This window comes from Botrytis cinerea, chromosome 9 (genome assembly GCF_000143535.2).
Source record: "Botrytis cinerea B05.10 chromosome 9, complete sequence".
NCBI classification, from domain to species: Eukaryota; Fungi; Ascomycota; class Leotiomycetes; order Helotiales; family Sclerotiniaceae; genus Botrytis; species Botrytis cinerea.
Window position 1 is genome coordinate 1,525,003 of NC_037318.1, and position 15,100 is coordinate 1,540,102.

Sequence of the window (15,100 nt, forward strand, 5' to 3'; positions counted from 1 at the left end):
TGCGTAGGGAAGTCAGAAAAGAGCTTCGTAAAAAGTCTTGTTCCGCCATCAGATTCCTTCCTATCACATAAACTGAATCCTTTGCATCAACATGCATGATGGGCCTTTGAAGATCCTATTCGTCAATCTAGAATTGGTGGTCGGTTGCAGACGAATGCCCGAGGGTATATGGTCCTTCTTATTCCTGTGGAAGAACAAATAATGATTGTGTTCGCATGGCGTCTGGACAATTTGATTCGCCGATGGAAACGAATGACAGCGTGCAATGATTAAAAAAGGAAGCGTCCCCATATCATACTGTATTGCACGACCCTGGAAGAGAAGGGAGGAAAAGAAAAGAAAAGGCCGAGCTGTCGTACAGACCTGCTTTATACCCAACGCTTGGTGTGCTAGCTGGAGCCTGTATGTAGTGAAGGGAGCCACTTCTGCCGTTCGCTTTGACACTTGGGTACACAGCGACAGAATTCAGACTTCACTCTCACACACCGGAATCCCCCACCCTTCCAACCAATTAACGCGCCGAAGGACCTCAGCGCCGCCCCAACTTTATCATGATTCAGTAATTCACGCGGATTCGCGACATCCTGGCCATCTTACATGCCGGGTACTCATACATGCCAGACACTCACTCACATCCTCCGAATAAAAACACTGCGACATGCGAAAACCCAAGAGCGTGAGAAAGTCGACGAATGATATCTCGCAGCTTCACTTCTCCACTTCTCCATCCATCCATCTAGAACTGGACAACGTTGACTGTTTCGATTTCTTCTTCTTTTCCTCTTCTTGCTGGGCACCTCGCATTGCCATCTGTCATTGATTCAATTCGAACGTTGACTGTTCTGCACCTAAAACATACACGCAGCCATCCACTCCGCTCCACTCCATTTGTTTTCTTATTTTCGATATTCTACCGTTGCCGTCGAATCCATAATTCACGTCCATCGGCCCCAAATGCACCCAGCATCTCAGAGTGTATGGATATTTTGATTGGATTCGAGAATTGAGAGCGTGTTGTCCCATCAAAGAGGGCTTCGTGGAGCACAATCTGCAACCTGCAATCTACACTGATTCGAAACTTTGTCAAAAGCCCATCACCAATATCCAATAAAAATCTACACATCTTTCGATCCTCTTCAGTCGAGACTGGATCGACACGATTTTACGAATTTCCTTTTTCTCTCTGTTCAATCATCAATTTTCCGCGTTGTTAACCAAGTGTACCACAATAATTCACCACCACCACCCACCACTACAACCACTACCACCATTCACAACCCTCTCCATCCAGCCTAATTTATGCCTTCTGCCAACTTGCGATACTGCACGAAGCCGATACCACGAGGACTACCTACATGCAACTTACCGAATCTTCTTGCTATGAGAACAGTAATCTGCTGAAATAAGAACAAACTCGAAAACTAACACAGGGTTTTCCCGGAATTATTTTCTTTTTAAAAAGCCCCATTTTTATTCAACTTTATGCTCATCACTCAGACGACGAACTGGCTCAGGATGCCGTCCCGTGAGCTGGGAAGCTCTTCTGAAGCTCCAAATAGCGCTCAGAGTGTTGGAACAACTTTATTGAAAAGGCATAAGATCCTACCTCATCCAAAAGAAGTCCGCCCTTCCGACACATCGTCCCAATCACAGACATTTAAATCTCGTGATAGAAGTGCAGAAGCAGAATCAACGCCAGCACAAAATTCCGAAAACCCAAATCCGCGTATGTTGAAGCATACTTCGAAAAGGATTGGCGTTCCCCTACTTCCGCCAACTCCACCAGCGCATTCGCGACAATCATCTAGCACCAGCAGTATTCTTGTGGTACCCGCGCCAAATTCTGAGGTCCCGCCTGTGAAAGATTCCAGAGTAGAATCAAAACCGACCACGCCAACAATTCAAAAAAGTCCACCCACTCCCGATGTCACACCTCCACGCGCAATGCCACCATTGGCATTCCGTCCAGCATTAGCAAGCTCGCGGTACCCCTCTTCGCGAACTGATTCCTTCCGAACAGCGGTGGAAAACTTATATTCGTCAGATGAGGATGAATCATCCACCGTCCGACCACGAATTCCCTCTGCAAAACCGTCCGAGGCAGAAGTATTACAAATTCCGCGTAAAGAAATCGGGCTGGGCTTGGGTCTAGAATCCGATAACGAGGGTTCTACAACACCAAAGGCAAAGGAAACATCGTCATCACAGCATGAATTTGGCGCTTTTGATGGAGAATGGGGTACCTCTCAAGGAGAAATAAGCGAAGTAGAACGGGAATGGGATGATAATCTCATGAGGAATGTAGTAGTTAGGAAGCGCAAGGATAGGAATATCAACTTTGACGAGGGAGGTGCAAACGTCGAAGTAGGGGAAGATTATCTGATTTCATCAACAGAAGCCACGAAAATTGTTCGAGAATTGTCTGTACAAGAGGACCTCGAAAGTCACTGGCTGGAGAAAGATAGGGTGGAACCTATGTCGAAAAGTGGCACATGGCCTAGAGTACGGAAAGGCAGCGCAGAATCTCCAGCATTGTCAGATACAAGAAGGTTTTCTACTATGTCTGGTCGCTCAACCACATCCACAGTCGTTGAAGCTTTTGTCGTTGATGCACCGCCCTCGCGAATGAGAACCCTCCGCCATACCAAAAAGCAGATTGGATTGAGGGATTTTAATTCAAATGAATCAACCATAAGCTCCGCACCACCATCTGAGAAATCGAGCGAGCAACACCATCGTTTATTACACAAAGCTGAACGAATACCTGAAAGACACAATGGAAGTTTGACATCGATCACTACCCCAAGCATCACTTCGAGTCATAAATCGCGCCGGAAGATCATACGCGAGGGCGGAGTACCTGTCGTGGTAATTCCAGATCGCATGTCTTCGGCAAAGTCTTCTAAACCTCCATCTCTACGTTCAACCAGCAGTCGACAAACCAAAAGAAGTAATTCTCTACGGTCGGCTCCCTTGTCACAATCTTCGAGAACAAATGAGCCTGGGTACTTTGATATCGTGCGACCTACCAATAAACGTACAATGTCAGAATCTGCCGGATCGAGCAATTCTGTACATACTATCGATTACCCTCCAAGTATTCCAACTCGAAGATCTTCACTTTCCGCTCCAACAAGCCGAAACACGTCGAGAGCTGGCTCATTGACTGCGGAAAGTCTCAAAGCTCACAATATGCTTCAGGAAAAGCAGTCCCTAAAAACAGAGCCAGTGGAGGCATCAAAGCCTGTTGTCTCTGAGAAAGAGATTGAGCCACAACATGCTCGTTCAAGCATAGATAATAATCGATTAAGTATTGATCATCCTGACGAACGACAATTCCATGCACGGCGATCTACACAGGCTACACCATTTTCGCAAGCATCATACGAGACAGCAGGCACTGCAGCAACGACCGCTGAAATCTCGCAGGCTATGGCAGTGTCGATGGTTCCACATCAAAATAAGTCATGGACAATGATACACAGAGAATCCGAGCCATCGCCTCCTACTTTGAGACGATTGATCACACAACCAACTGTTGAGGTGAATGGTGAAACTACTAATGGTCCTACAACTCCCCCACAAAATCTACATACAATGGATGGAGTTATCTCACCATTGCGAAATCCTCGTGCCCCGCCTGAACCACCGGCGATCAAATTCATTCCTCCAACTCCATCTGATATGTCGCCTGGAGCAGCGGAAGAGCGCCGATTAGGGTTTGACTTCGATACTCGAATGGATGATGATGATGATGATGATGACCGACCATCATCGTCAGACAAACTCAAACGTAACTTCTCCCTTCGTCGTGCTTTTACCAACCGACGTCATTCAGATGTTATAATACCAGAAACTGGTTTGTTAAAACGTAACTTCTCACTGAGTGGTCGCCGCAAGGATACTCCAACTCAAACCCCGAAACCAGAGGCAAATCCTTCTACACACTATCCATCAGTTCTCGATCAGCCTGCTGATGATAGCAAGCTACACCCATTTTGGAGACCAGCGAATTTCTGGGACGATCTAGAAGAAAATGACAACGATTCAGATGACGAAGAGGATTACTTCCCTGAGTATCACAGTCCAGGAAATAGACGTGTGATCCCAAAACGTGGCCTTAGTGGGAAGTTAAAACGTACATTTGCGATTCTTCCATTGTCTTATGGCAATGATGATTATAATCAAGCCCCGTTGGATCGGAAGACAATGCGAAGGTCTCCCAGTGGCAATGCTTTAAGGGTTGTAAAGCAAAGAAGCAATAATACATTAAGACGAGAGGCAGACCAGAGAATTATTCGTGAAGCAAAGCCTGGAGAGTTTGGTCATGGCTTCAAAGAGGGGAATGGAGGTCGCATTCACACAATTCCTGGCTTAGGTTTAAGGATTGAATATGTGGGTTTAAAAGGACTAGGGAAAAAACTCAGTGAAAGAAGAAGAGAACAGAGAAATGCAAAGTTGCGAGCTACTATCAGTGGACCCCGTGGATTGAGAAACGGAATTGATGAGGTCTTGGAATCAAGGAGCGCAGAATCGCGAAACGTGATTTGAAAAAGCAGAGAAGTGGATGTTACAAAATGAGGATGGATATACCCAGTGGGATTAACGAATGAATGACTTGATAGAATTGGGCGAACGAAAATACCGGCGCATCTGGACGATTTCTTGGACAATGTGGGATCACCGCCACACATGGATGAAAACGACAAAGTTATGACCAACACATGTATTATGAAGGAAAGATTTGATGTTTTTTTACCAGCTTTTACTTTTGCTTTTCTATATGTATTACTCTGTATCTGCTGCGTGTTAGTTTTTCTTTGCGATGTGTTTCCTTCCCATGTTCTTTTCAAAGATGACGCATCAAGCAGGCTTGGATGTTTCGTCTCTTATTCCTTTCTTATGAGTTGATTGGCAATTGAATGGATGAAATTGTGGATGATGGATATTCTAGGACGGTTTCATTAATTGGATGGCTGACGATGAAAGATTTACTATATTGTTTTTCAACTTGATACCTTCCAAGTCAAGTTCTTCTATTTATGCTCAAGCTCATAGTCTACTTTTGTTTTACTTCTATTTTAACGATGAAAGCATCTCCTGAATCTAGAAATCTGTTAGCTTATATGGTAGGTACAGCCAGCTAGCAGTAAAAAATGGAGGTGGTGTCTTTACACACGCTGGCTGGAGCCAGGAGATATTGGTCGGGCGGTAAAGTGAATGAGTTGTGGTCGGAAGAGGTTTGAATGAGATGCGTGATGAGAGATGCATGTGCAAATGATATGATTCAAAATTAAAATTCTTAGATTATGAACTGGAATGGATATAACTATATGATAAACAAAAGTTATTAATCAAATTGAGGCTTCAAATGTGCAAATCAAATCTAATAAGATGAGATAGAATCTGAAGCGAAAAATCAACGATGCTCATACTAACGTGTGCTAGCGGCCGCATTCCGCGAAATAGTTTCTCCACCTCTTTGAAAATTATTTTGGAAAAGCTCAGCTTGAGAAAACGAACAACACCAAACTTTAAACCACACATTCAAAGAAACTTCACTGCAGATACACAATACTATAAACTATTGTGCTCATCTCATTAGATGCAGCATTGATGGTCAATTAATCGCAAACTTATATCTTGAGACTTAAAAGAAGCTCTCGAGTCGGAATCGACGAATTCATCAAGGTATCGCATCATCGATTCTACACCGAGGCGTACCTAGTCCATCGCACCGGTTGATCTTTTGAAGAGTTGAATATACGAGAGAGAAAGAGAGAAGCGTAGCGAAAATGGTTCAAGGCGCACTTAAATCGACGAAGAGCGCATTGGCGGGCGGTAATCGAGCGAATGGGGCGGGGAAAAAGGCGGCGTTGGGACCGAAGAAGGGACAGAGAGTTATTAAGGCGAAGAAGGACGGGTTGAGGAGGAGTGAGGTTTTGAGAAAGGTTGGTTGTTTATTTTTATTTTTGTTGTTGTTCTTTGGTTGCATTGGGAGATACGGGAAGGGGGGACGGGGAGAAATATGATGACGCACTTACATATGCATGGCTTTCCTAGTGGTCTCCTCGAAAGAGTCGAGACTTCTTTGACGAGTTTAAGTACCTGTCTGATTTCTACACTAATGATCGTTGTTAAAGATGCGACGATTGGGGACAAGGGAGAAAAGAATATCTTAAAAGATACTGAAAAAGAATCTCAGCTAATAGAACGTCCCTAAATAGAAACATTCAGCGGGTCTCACAGCCATGACGGAAAAAACGCTCGGTGCGAAAGCAGGTCATCTGGAGTTGTTGGGAGTCGGAAAGAAGGGGAAGGGGAAGGATGGGAAGAATGCTGGGGAGACCAAGGGGAAGGGAAATGCGGGGACGACGATTCATGGTGGAGAGAAGGGAGGAACGAGGAAATTCGGTTAGAGGGTTGTGTTGCTATATCGAAGGAAGAACAGAGGATGATGGTGAACAGACAAGGAACTTATTTAATTGATATTGGTATGGAGTTTGGTCGGCGCTTTTGGAGGGATTGGCGTATGAGGCGTAGGGGTGGGCTAGAGATATGAGAGGTAGGATTTAAGATGTACCAAAATCATGAAGATTTATACATTCGTATGCACGGATTGAAAGCGAGGTCGGATTTATCTCATGAATACACATACTTATCATAATGAAAAGCAGTCTTGTCTACTTTCCCAGATATATAGATAATTTACTACTCAGAGCTCTTGTTTCCTTTGAATGGATAGAATCGCTCTTCCGTACTGCATTATAGCAAAACAACATGATAGCGGGTGAACGAGATGATTTGGAGGGGCTAATAATCAAGCTAATCGCTATGAAATGAAGATGGATGGAGTGAGGATGAAATTGATATGTTGCGAATACTTAGTGTATGCATGTATGTACATTTGTGTATAAGCTGATAGTTATGATGACTAGGGATTTGATTTGCTGGGAGAAAAGGAACACTTATGTGGAATGAATGGGAAACCTGGGTGCTTGAATAGGGAAAGGATTATGACGGTTATGGTGATGGTGATGGTGATGATGATCCACCGGCAGAGAGGTGTTGTGATGTGATAGAATAGGATATGAGATGGGATTGGACGGTGGATGTCCATCCCATGAGTAGATCCGATTAAGGATTGAGGAGAGGGGTTTAGCTCAATGTTCTTTTTTTTTGTGATGGGAGGGGGAAAAGGGACAATGATTTCTCTGGGATTGGAACGCGGAGGGGGTGGGTGGGTCTCGTTTAATCAAGGGGTGGGGTGGTACATATGTATTAGCTTTTTTGTCTTTTTGTCGGTTATTGGGTTGGGGTGTCGTAACTTTTGGGGTTGTTGGTTGTGTTTTTGGGGGTTCTGGAATCTTTGATACGGGGGTAGGAGTGAGGTGAGTGTGGATTGGTGGTGAATAGACACTCACTTTGGGGGTGAATTGATAGGAAAGTACACTGGGACTTTACTCGGTCATTCTGTCGAAATCATGGTTTTGCTATTACCGACCCCCAAGAAAAGGGAAGTCGTGCCATTAGCGAGCGTCTAGGCATGTGGAGCATATACGGCTGTGTTTCGATTCGCTGTGTCTTGGATATGAATAATCATTGCTGTAGAAAGAATATGAATCAATGAATTCTAATAGGGTTGGTACTGTATCTACTGTATTGTGGTGATAGATGTGATTAGGAATCATGAATGTACTGTGTGGCTAGAGGCTGGTACTGTATTGAGACTACTAAGAGGTGGTAGGTAAGGGTATAAAAGTCTTCTTAATTTCATGCTATTAATACTTTCAACTCTTGATACACCCAACTCTCAATATTTTCAAGTCTCTGTACTTTCCAATCTCAATACTTTCAAGTCTCCATACTCCCAACTCTCCATCAAAATACAAGAATTAGTTCAACAATTTCCGAAATCCTCAATCTTCAGAAAAACTTTCGAAGCATTAAAAATGACAATCCATAACCCAAACCTCAATCCCGCGCAGAATATCTACAATGCACCTACACAACCTCAATATGCGGTTCATAGTCACAATCGCACGATTCCGTTGAATCAGGGACAAGATTCGGTTCATGTATCTGCTAGTTTGGGAGGTGCTGGAGTACAGTCCGGAGCTGCTCAGAATTATAATGTTAGTGGAGGAGCTGTTTCGAATTCAGGAGGTGGAAATACGGGACAGAGTGTTGCGAGATCCAGTAGTCGAGGTCAATTTCTGAACAACGGAGGCAGAAATGCGAATGGAGTTGCGAATAGGGGCGGAGCTTCTCAAAATACAAATACAGCAATGGTAGTGCATGGTCATGCTCAAGTTCAGCATCCACAAATTTCTCCAGTTCATTACGGTACACTTCATCCTCAGTATCAACATGTCCCTTACCAGCATACGCATATTCATCAAGCACAAGTCCATCCTCAAGGTCGCGATCCATATCCATATCCGAACATTCCATTTCACTGCATGCAACCTCATGCAGGAGGTTTGTTGGGCACACTTGTTCCCTATGTTCCTCTTTCTCGCACAGGACCTACAAGTATTCCTCGGAGCATTCAGGGTGTGATTAGCCCGGATCATGCACCACGAATTCAAATCCCGGCTTATCCAATCCCCTATGGATATCATCTACAGGGCAATATGGCTGTTAATGGATGGGATAGTAGATGTGATGGAAGTAATGGCTTTAGGGGACGTGGAACCGGTTCGAGAGGTGGTAGGGGACGCGGAGCAAGAGATAGCAGAAGAAGATAGGGTGGGGGATTCGAGGACTGTTGAGAATGGATGGAGGTGGTGCTGTTCTAGGGAATTCTGTCTAGATGCAGTTAAGGCTGGGGCTTGGGGGGAATAGTTTGGGATTGGAAGATCACAAGGATGGAGAAGTTGACGTTGGGAAAACGCGGTTTCTGGATGTGATGGTCTGATATCTGCTAGATCATGGAGTAGTCTAGCTTACGAGCGTGGTTTATTGTTTCTTCTTTGAAATGTTTCTGATGAGTTCCTCGAGGTGATTTTCATAATGATTGTGAGTTTTGCTGTTCTGTATGTAGAATGGTCGTCTGTAGCTGCATTCTCTGCAATAAACTTAGATGGTTGATTTAAAAGGTAAGGAAAAGTGTTCATTGGTTTTTTATTTCAACAATCCTGTGAGTGCTATAGGTCCTTCAATAGCTGGTTCAAATGACATACAGACATGGGGTTTAAAATTTTGCGTGTATTTTCCCAGGCAAATCTTGAGTAGACTAAGAGCAACGAGAGTTCGGATTTCTGGAGGAGATAAGGTCATTAATAATTAACACCGAGATTGAAGGCTAGACTTGAGAAGTGTTAAGAATCAATACAAATAGCACGATAGGTAATCTTGAGATAGTACTGCATTTTATTCTTGTGACCGCCTCTAATGTCTAACGCCGAAGTACTGGTCCATTGCGCACACTAAAATAAATGCAAGAGGAAAAATACATGAGGAAGAATCAAGAAATATTCATTGTAACGACTGTGCTAGTAAATTCCAATAAATATTCGAGCGGAATGGGGGTGTGCGCTACATCAGACGGAACATTGAAGTGTGATAACATAAGGCAGAGGAGGTTCATTAGCCTGATCAGATAATAGCAAGTCTTCTGCGACAGGATCCGAGATCTTCTGAATTTTGCAACTCTTATAACTCTTCATATTTCTATCCTTTCCATCGTATGGCCGTATCCAATTGCGAAGTGTTGTCATCCAGCTGGGTAAGTCATCGTTCGATAATTTATCTTGAAAAGATATGGTATTAGCGCCAGGCGCATCTGAAAATTATGGGAATTATGAGGAGCAGTGACTTACAATCTCTATTCCTAGTATTTCGGCGTCGTTCAGACTGTGACGGACCGTTTCGCCAGCGTCCAGGAGGGTAGTAATCATGAGACAGATTTTGTGGCGTTGGTGACGCTGACGCTTGAGATGACAGCGAAGTCGGAACCGATACTGTTGGATTGTGTCTAGTTAATGTTCTTGGGAGCATATCAGAAGTATAATTGCTAGCATTTAGCCCCAATCTATCCATAAGTCTATGATAAGATCCCTCTTCCAACCTGTATTCTGAAGCTGACGTGTTATGACCTCCAAAAGCTTTGAATGTATCTGCTTTCTGAAAATAGATGTGTGGTAATCGTAGTTCGGAATATTTTTCCAGTTCTATGAGTCTACGATTGGCACTCTGGCGGGCTGCATTGATCGTCCTCTCGTTCCAAGGATTGGGATTAAAAGCCAATAACGGGACCGAAATCTTGCAGGATGTGGTATACCATTACCAGGAGGAAAGTAGTGTCCGATAGGAGAGTATTGTGTACCCTCTTGATCATGATATATTGGTTTGCCAGTCATCTAGTGAGTATCAATGATTAAGAGAAGATCAATGAGAAATTAAGGGTTACTAACCGCGACATAAAGAATCATGTTATCTTCCTTTTGGAGGACAATGATGGGATGTTCTTGGCCTGCAACATCCTGGTGACAATTTTCTGGACATCTGCGAAGCGCCGGATTTACACCTCGGTGATCCGAAAGTTTGTTCCATTCGCATGCAACTCCGGAACGTTTCTTTTCAATATCATCGCGAGGGCGAAGGATACATCCCACGTGGATATTGTCTACCCATGAAGACATTGCGACGAAGGAGGGATAGTCTGCAAAAACCGAAGGACAGGCGACCTTGAGAAGATGTATAGACTTAACGATAAGTTAGGAAGCCTATATAAGACAATAGCGAGATTGAATTGTGATATTGAGAAGTGATATTGAGAAGATGTTGTGGCCCTTCTTATACCTCCTCGGCCATCGTTGGCGCCCAAAAAGATGAATCAATTCAATAGCGAGTGCAATATCATGGCTTCAATGCTAAGCATGCTGCACACCTGTGCTTGTGCTTTTCCAGAACTACTTTGTTGTATTGAAACATAACTGAAATGCAAATAAAGCAATTGACTTGTTCGAAGACATAGAGCATCCACCGCCACCACCAAGTCTAAGATGATCAAAGAATCACGTTCCAAAAGATCTTACAACACATTGAAATGGGATTGATCAAGAGTGAACTTGCAATAAACTTGATACACGTATCATGTCGTCGCCGTTTCTTCAAAGGAAAGAACAATTCAAAAGTCGGAAGGTCAGAAAGACAAGCCTAGGAGTCATAGGCTAGGACTCAGCACGGCAAGAACCTAAATTTAGCCGGTGACGAACCATGACCTCACAGAACCATCTGTGGGTTGTTTCAATCATCACCACAAACGCTAATAAGAAAAGGCAACACCAGGAGATTATTACAACTTTGAAGTTCATCGCTGTTGTGATCAATAAGTTTCTTCTTACTTACGTAGATGAGAAAATCTGACGCAGCAATATCCCAACACTTACCACAACGTCAATCAAAAAGCTTAAGATTCTACAAAAAGCAAGCCAAGCAAAAGAAGAGCAAACCAAACTGCCGGTATGACAGACCACCAGACCTCCGCTATTCCACCACCGAATGAGGTCTACGAAATACCTCTTCGACCTGTTACATTCCCTTTAATTCTTCCTGCTCATGCACCCCATCTTTCCGATCAAGGATGGTCAACCTTGTCTTTCTCGCCCACGGACCCTATCCACATTTCATCTCAGAAGCTTCTGCAAGCAAGTAAATCCTTCTTTGATCTTCCGCGTGAGTACAAATCTCAGTTTCTTACCGGGAAGGGCACCGAGGAAGGATGGAATCGTGTGGAAGGCGAGAAGGAATTCATCACTCTGCGTGAAATCAATACCACACCTCCCGAATTGTTGGATGCAGTAAAAGAATTCTGGGACATTACCGGGGATGTTTTGAACAGGATATTGGGAGAAATTGCTAGTAGCTTGGGCATGAAGAAAGAGTTGCTGACAAGGTATTCTGAGCCATGTCTCAAGCTCCATCATGAGAAAACAGCAACTATGATCAGATTGTTCCGGTACGAAAGTGATGGAATGGATGGGAAGGTCGTTTCGGAACGTATGTTATCATTATCTCTTCCGAAACATGAGTATTAAAAGACTAATTGTGTTAGCACATCGCGACATTGGTCTCTTGAGCCTATCAATCAGTGATGTTCCCGGCCTGGAAGTTTTGGACATGCAGTCCAAAAAGTCGTTCCCAATCGAGCAATCGTTCAAAGGAAAAGAAACAGGAACTTTACTCGTGGGAAGGGAGTTGAGATTCCTGAGTAATGGAAGATATAACGCTGCTGGCCACTCAGTACGCATGTATCCAAGCACTGCAACCAGAAACGAGCCAAATGGAAAGGAGAATGAAAGCGATCAAGAGACGCCAATTAGGAAACATTACAGATACTCAATAGTTTTTGTACTTCGGGGCCATGAAGATGTGTCCATTGATACCGATGAATTGAGAACACCGATCACAGGACGATGGAAGAAGCCAATGAAGGGATTGGAGATGGAGAATCTATATCGGCGCTTCATGAGTAAACATGTCAATATTAATGAGGAAATGGAGGAGAGGCAAAAGCAGAGGAAGAGGTTGTATGATAAGAAGGCGAGTATGACGACAGGTCAATGAGGCGAAGATCATCACTCGAGGTTTAAAGGAATGCTTTTACAAGACGAGGTGAGCTGGTGATACTCATAAGGGTGATTGAGGACGTGAAATTTGCTAGAATAGTGCTCAAGTTCCTGACGAACTAAAAATTGCACTTCTAGGAGACAATTTTTGTACAATTTAGTAGAACAGTTTTATCATCTAACTTCTCGCCTCACGAGAAGTAGACCGCAGCAATGAAATTCAAAGTTATTACACAACAGAGCTTCGAAATGTAGTTCTCTAGAGTTAAGATCTCTTTGTAGGATTGGGCGGAGTCTTTACATAAACACTTGCCAGAAGTTTTCCACGAGCCAGTCAAGACATAGTAAGCGCATTAAGATGCACTCTAGGGTTTCCTGTTGCTACTCTCTACGGGAGAAGCGATGGTTAGAACAAGAATGAGTAAAATAGTAATAAGTGACATCAGGCTGGTTGAAACAAGCGGGGGCGGAATAGTGTGAAAAGCGGATCTACCTCCAAGGATAGAAAAGCTGACTAAGTCGGTTACCGTTACCCCTCAGTTCACCCGACTTGTGCTTCCCCAGCTTTTTCTCATGACGGCAATCATAAGCTTCGTGCTACGACAGTATTCCCGAAACACTTCGTTTTCTGTCTAGTTGGGTTTACAAGACTAACCAGGCCGAGGTTGTACTCTTCATACACATACCAGCCATTGTCATCTTAATCATGCAAAGAAAGTTGCTTCCTCTTCTACCTCATTACACTGCAAGCTAAATCCAGAGTACCGGAGAATTAAGAATGACCATGGTGAGCAACATTAATGAAACCCCTCGATATCTACCAGTCGTTGCTAACATGAATGTCATCCACGTGCAGTCTGACAAAGATCAACCAATAGTCAAATTCACAACAGGAGTTGGTGATCGTATTCAACTTGGACAAGGGACGACCTTTTTGCCCGGAAAGAAGGATGCATCAGTACAACATCTCATCGACCACGTCCTCGAACACGGCTATGTTATCCTCCCTAACATTTTTACGCCCGAGCAAGTAGAGATAGCAAATTCCGAAGTGGCACGACTTGAAACTCTTGATGCTGGACCTGCTGCAGTTGCTGGTCGAAACCTTTTTGAGGGTTTCAAGACTGGAAGAGTCTATGCTCTGGCAGACAAATCCCGAGCGTTTGACCACTTTCCAATACACCCCACTGTTTTGGCTCTGAACGATTACTTCCTTCAACCCAATTATTTAATTACTAGTCTGCATACTGTGGTGATTTACCCTGGACAAACTGCACAGGCTATACATTGCGATGATGGATTGATTGCACTGCCAAGACCAAGGCCATTAATCGGTACTGTATGTTGTACTTGGGTTCCTTTTTGTATTGTATGAATCGGGAAGGAAAGGCTCACAACCTGAATAGGGCACCATGGTCTCATTCGATGACTTCACTGCCGACAACGGTGCAACTACTGTAATTCCAGGGTCGCATTTATGGTCGGACGAGCGCATCCCAACCCGAGAAGAAATGATTCCGGTAATAATGCCAGCAGGCAGCATGGTCTACTTTCTCAATACACTTTGGCATTCGGGCGGAGCGAACACCTCAAATAAGGCTCGCCGCAGTATTACAGTTCAGTATTGTCAACCCTGGATACGAACATTTGAGAACATGACCATTGCAATGGGCTGGGATGATCTAGACAAGGTTCCAGAAAGACTCTTGAAATTGATGGGATTCTCTACGCATGATTTCATGGGTTATGTAGATGGCCGCTCGCCCCGAGCCGGTGTGGAGATGCGAAAGAAAAGAATGATTGAGCGCGCTCTCAAGGAGAGAGATGAACAGCGTAGCTCAAAACTCTGATGCTCCACTTAATTACAGCATTCAGATGTTGTCACATCAGGCATTGGTTTCGCGTTTTTTTACTCCAATCCCTAATTTTTCCTGCGTGCAATGCTGCCTGGGAAAATATCTATTACCACAAGACAAAAAATATCTCTCATTTGGCGATTCCCAAGCTTCGTTGTTCTCAAGATTTCTTTTGCTTTCTTGCAAATCATACTTTTTGAACACTTCATAGGTAGTGTGTAAGTTAGAGCAATGCAGATTTTTGCTAATGAACATTCGAGATCAAGTATCATTTATAAAAGAGTTGCATTTCGGTTGGTGTGTACAATGTATTCGGCTTTGAAGCTACAAATGGAAATCTAACTATTCCTCTATGAATAATCGAATCGTTCTAGCTGCCACCAATTATTCTTGAATCTCGGCATGCTATTCTCCTTTGAAATAGTATTGCATCATTTCGTCCCACCAACTTAACTCAGCCACACTTTCCGTCAACTTATCCTCTTTCTTTGTCCTCCTTATATACGGCAATTCGCATGTGTCAAACTCGGTGACTGTTTTGGGATATTTGGGAAGGTCGGATACTTCAAAATGCTAACTAAAACCCTCTAGGCCTCAAGCTTTAGAAGTGTTAAAGTTTAGTGTGCTATTAATTTGAAAAGTCCAAGCTGTTCATTGAGAATTCATAGG

At 43.6% G+C, this 15,100-nt stretch overlaps 6 protein-coding genes across 6 annotated transcripts; 5 read left to right on the plus strand and 1 right to left on the minus strand.

Moving 5' to 3' along the window:
• Nucleotides 1–383: 383 nt before the first annotated feature.
• BCIN_09g04330 (hypothetical protein) lies at nucleotides 384–5,422 on the plus strand. Its single transcript, XM_024695141.1, has one exon. It carries the CDS (start codon nucleotides 1,483–1,485, stop codon nucleotides 4,549–4,551), a length of 3,069 nt encoding a protein of 1,022 aa, XP_024550934.1. The 5' UTR covers nucleotides 384–1,482; the 3' UTR covers nucleotides 4,552–5,422.
• Nucleotides 5,423–5,497: 75 nt separating this feature from the next.
• BCIN_09g04340 (hypothetical protein) lies at nucleotides 5,498–6,765 on the plus strand. Its single transcript, XM_024695142.1, has 2 exons — nucleotides 5,498–5,951; nucleotides 6,228–6,765. Exons 1-2 carry the CDS (start codon nucleotides 5,796–5,798, stop codon nucleotides 6,417–6,419), a joined length of 348 nt encoding a protein of 115 aa, XP_024550935.1. The 5' UTR covers nucleotides 5,498–5,795; the 3' UTR covers nucleotides 6,420–6,765.
• Nucleotides 6,766–7,799: 1,034 nt separating this feature from the next.
• BCIN_09g04350 (hypothetical protein) lies at nucleotides 7,800–8,865 on the plus strand. The gene has a single exon (XM_001549374.2). The coding sequence runs from the start codon at nucleotides 7,953–7,955 to the stop codon at nucleotides 8,748–8,750; it is 798 nt and encodes a 265-aa protein (XP_001549424.1). The 5' UTR covers nucleotides 7,800–7,952; the 3' UTR covers nucleotides 8,751–8,865.
• A 493-nt stretch (nucleotides 8,866–9,358) lies between these two features.
• BCIN_09g04360 (hypothetical protein) lies at nucleotides 9,359–10,731 on the minus strand. Its single transcript, XM_024695143.1, has 3 exons — nucleotides 10,419–10,731; nucleotides 9,825–10,364; nucleotides 9,359–9,754 (listed from the first exon to the last, which is right to left on the minus strand). The coding sequence occupies exons 2-3, from the start codon at nucleotides 10,042–10,044 to the stop codon at nucleotides 9,546–9,548; spliced, it is 429 nt and encodes a 142-aa protein (XP_024550936.1). The 5' UTR covers nucleotides 10,045–10,364; nucleotides 10,419–10,731; the 3' UTR covers nucleotides 9,359–9,545.
• Nucleotides 10,732–11,196: 465 nt separating this feature from the next.
• BCIN_09g04370 (hypothetical protein) lies at nucleotides 11,197–13,017 on the plus strand. The gene is made up of 2 exons (XM_024695144.1): nucleotides 11,197–12,006; nucleotides 12,062–13,017. The coding sequence occupies exons 1-2, from the start codon at nucleotides 11,472–11,474 to the stop codon at nucleotides 12,571–12,573; spliced, it is 1,047 nt and encodes a 348-aa protein (XP_024550937.1). The 5' UTR covers nucleotides 11,197–11,471; the 3' UTR covers nucleotides 12,574–13,017.
• A 136-nt stretch (nucleotides 13,018–13,153) lies between these two features.
• On the plus strand, nucleotides 13,154–14,904 carry BCIN_09g04380 (hypothetical protein). Its single transcript, XM_001549370.2, has 3 exons — nucleotides 13,154–13,362; nucleotides 13,432–13,914; nucleotides 13,982–14,904. Exons 1-3 carry the CDS (start codon nucleotides 13,354–13,356, stop codon nucleotides 14,423–14,425), a joined length of 936 nt encoding a protein of 311 aa, XP_001549420.1. The 5' UTR covers nucleotides 13,154–13,353; the 3' UTR covers nucleotides 14,426–14,904.
• The last annotated feature ends 196 nt before the right edge of the window (nucleotides 14,905–15,100 follow it).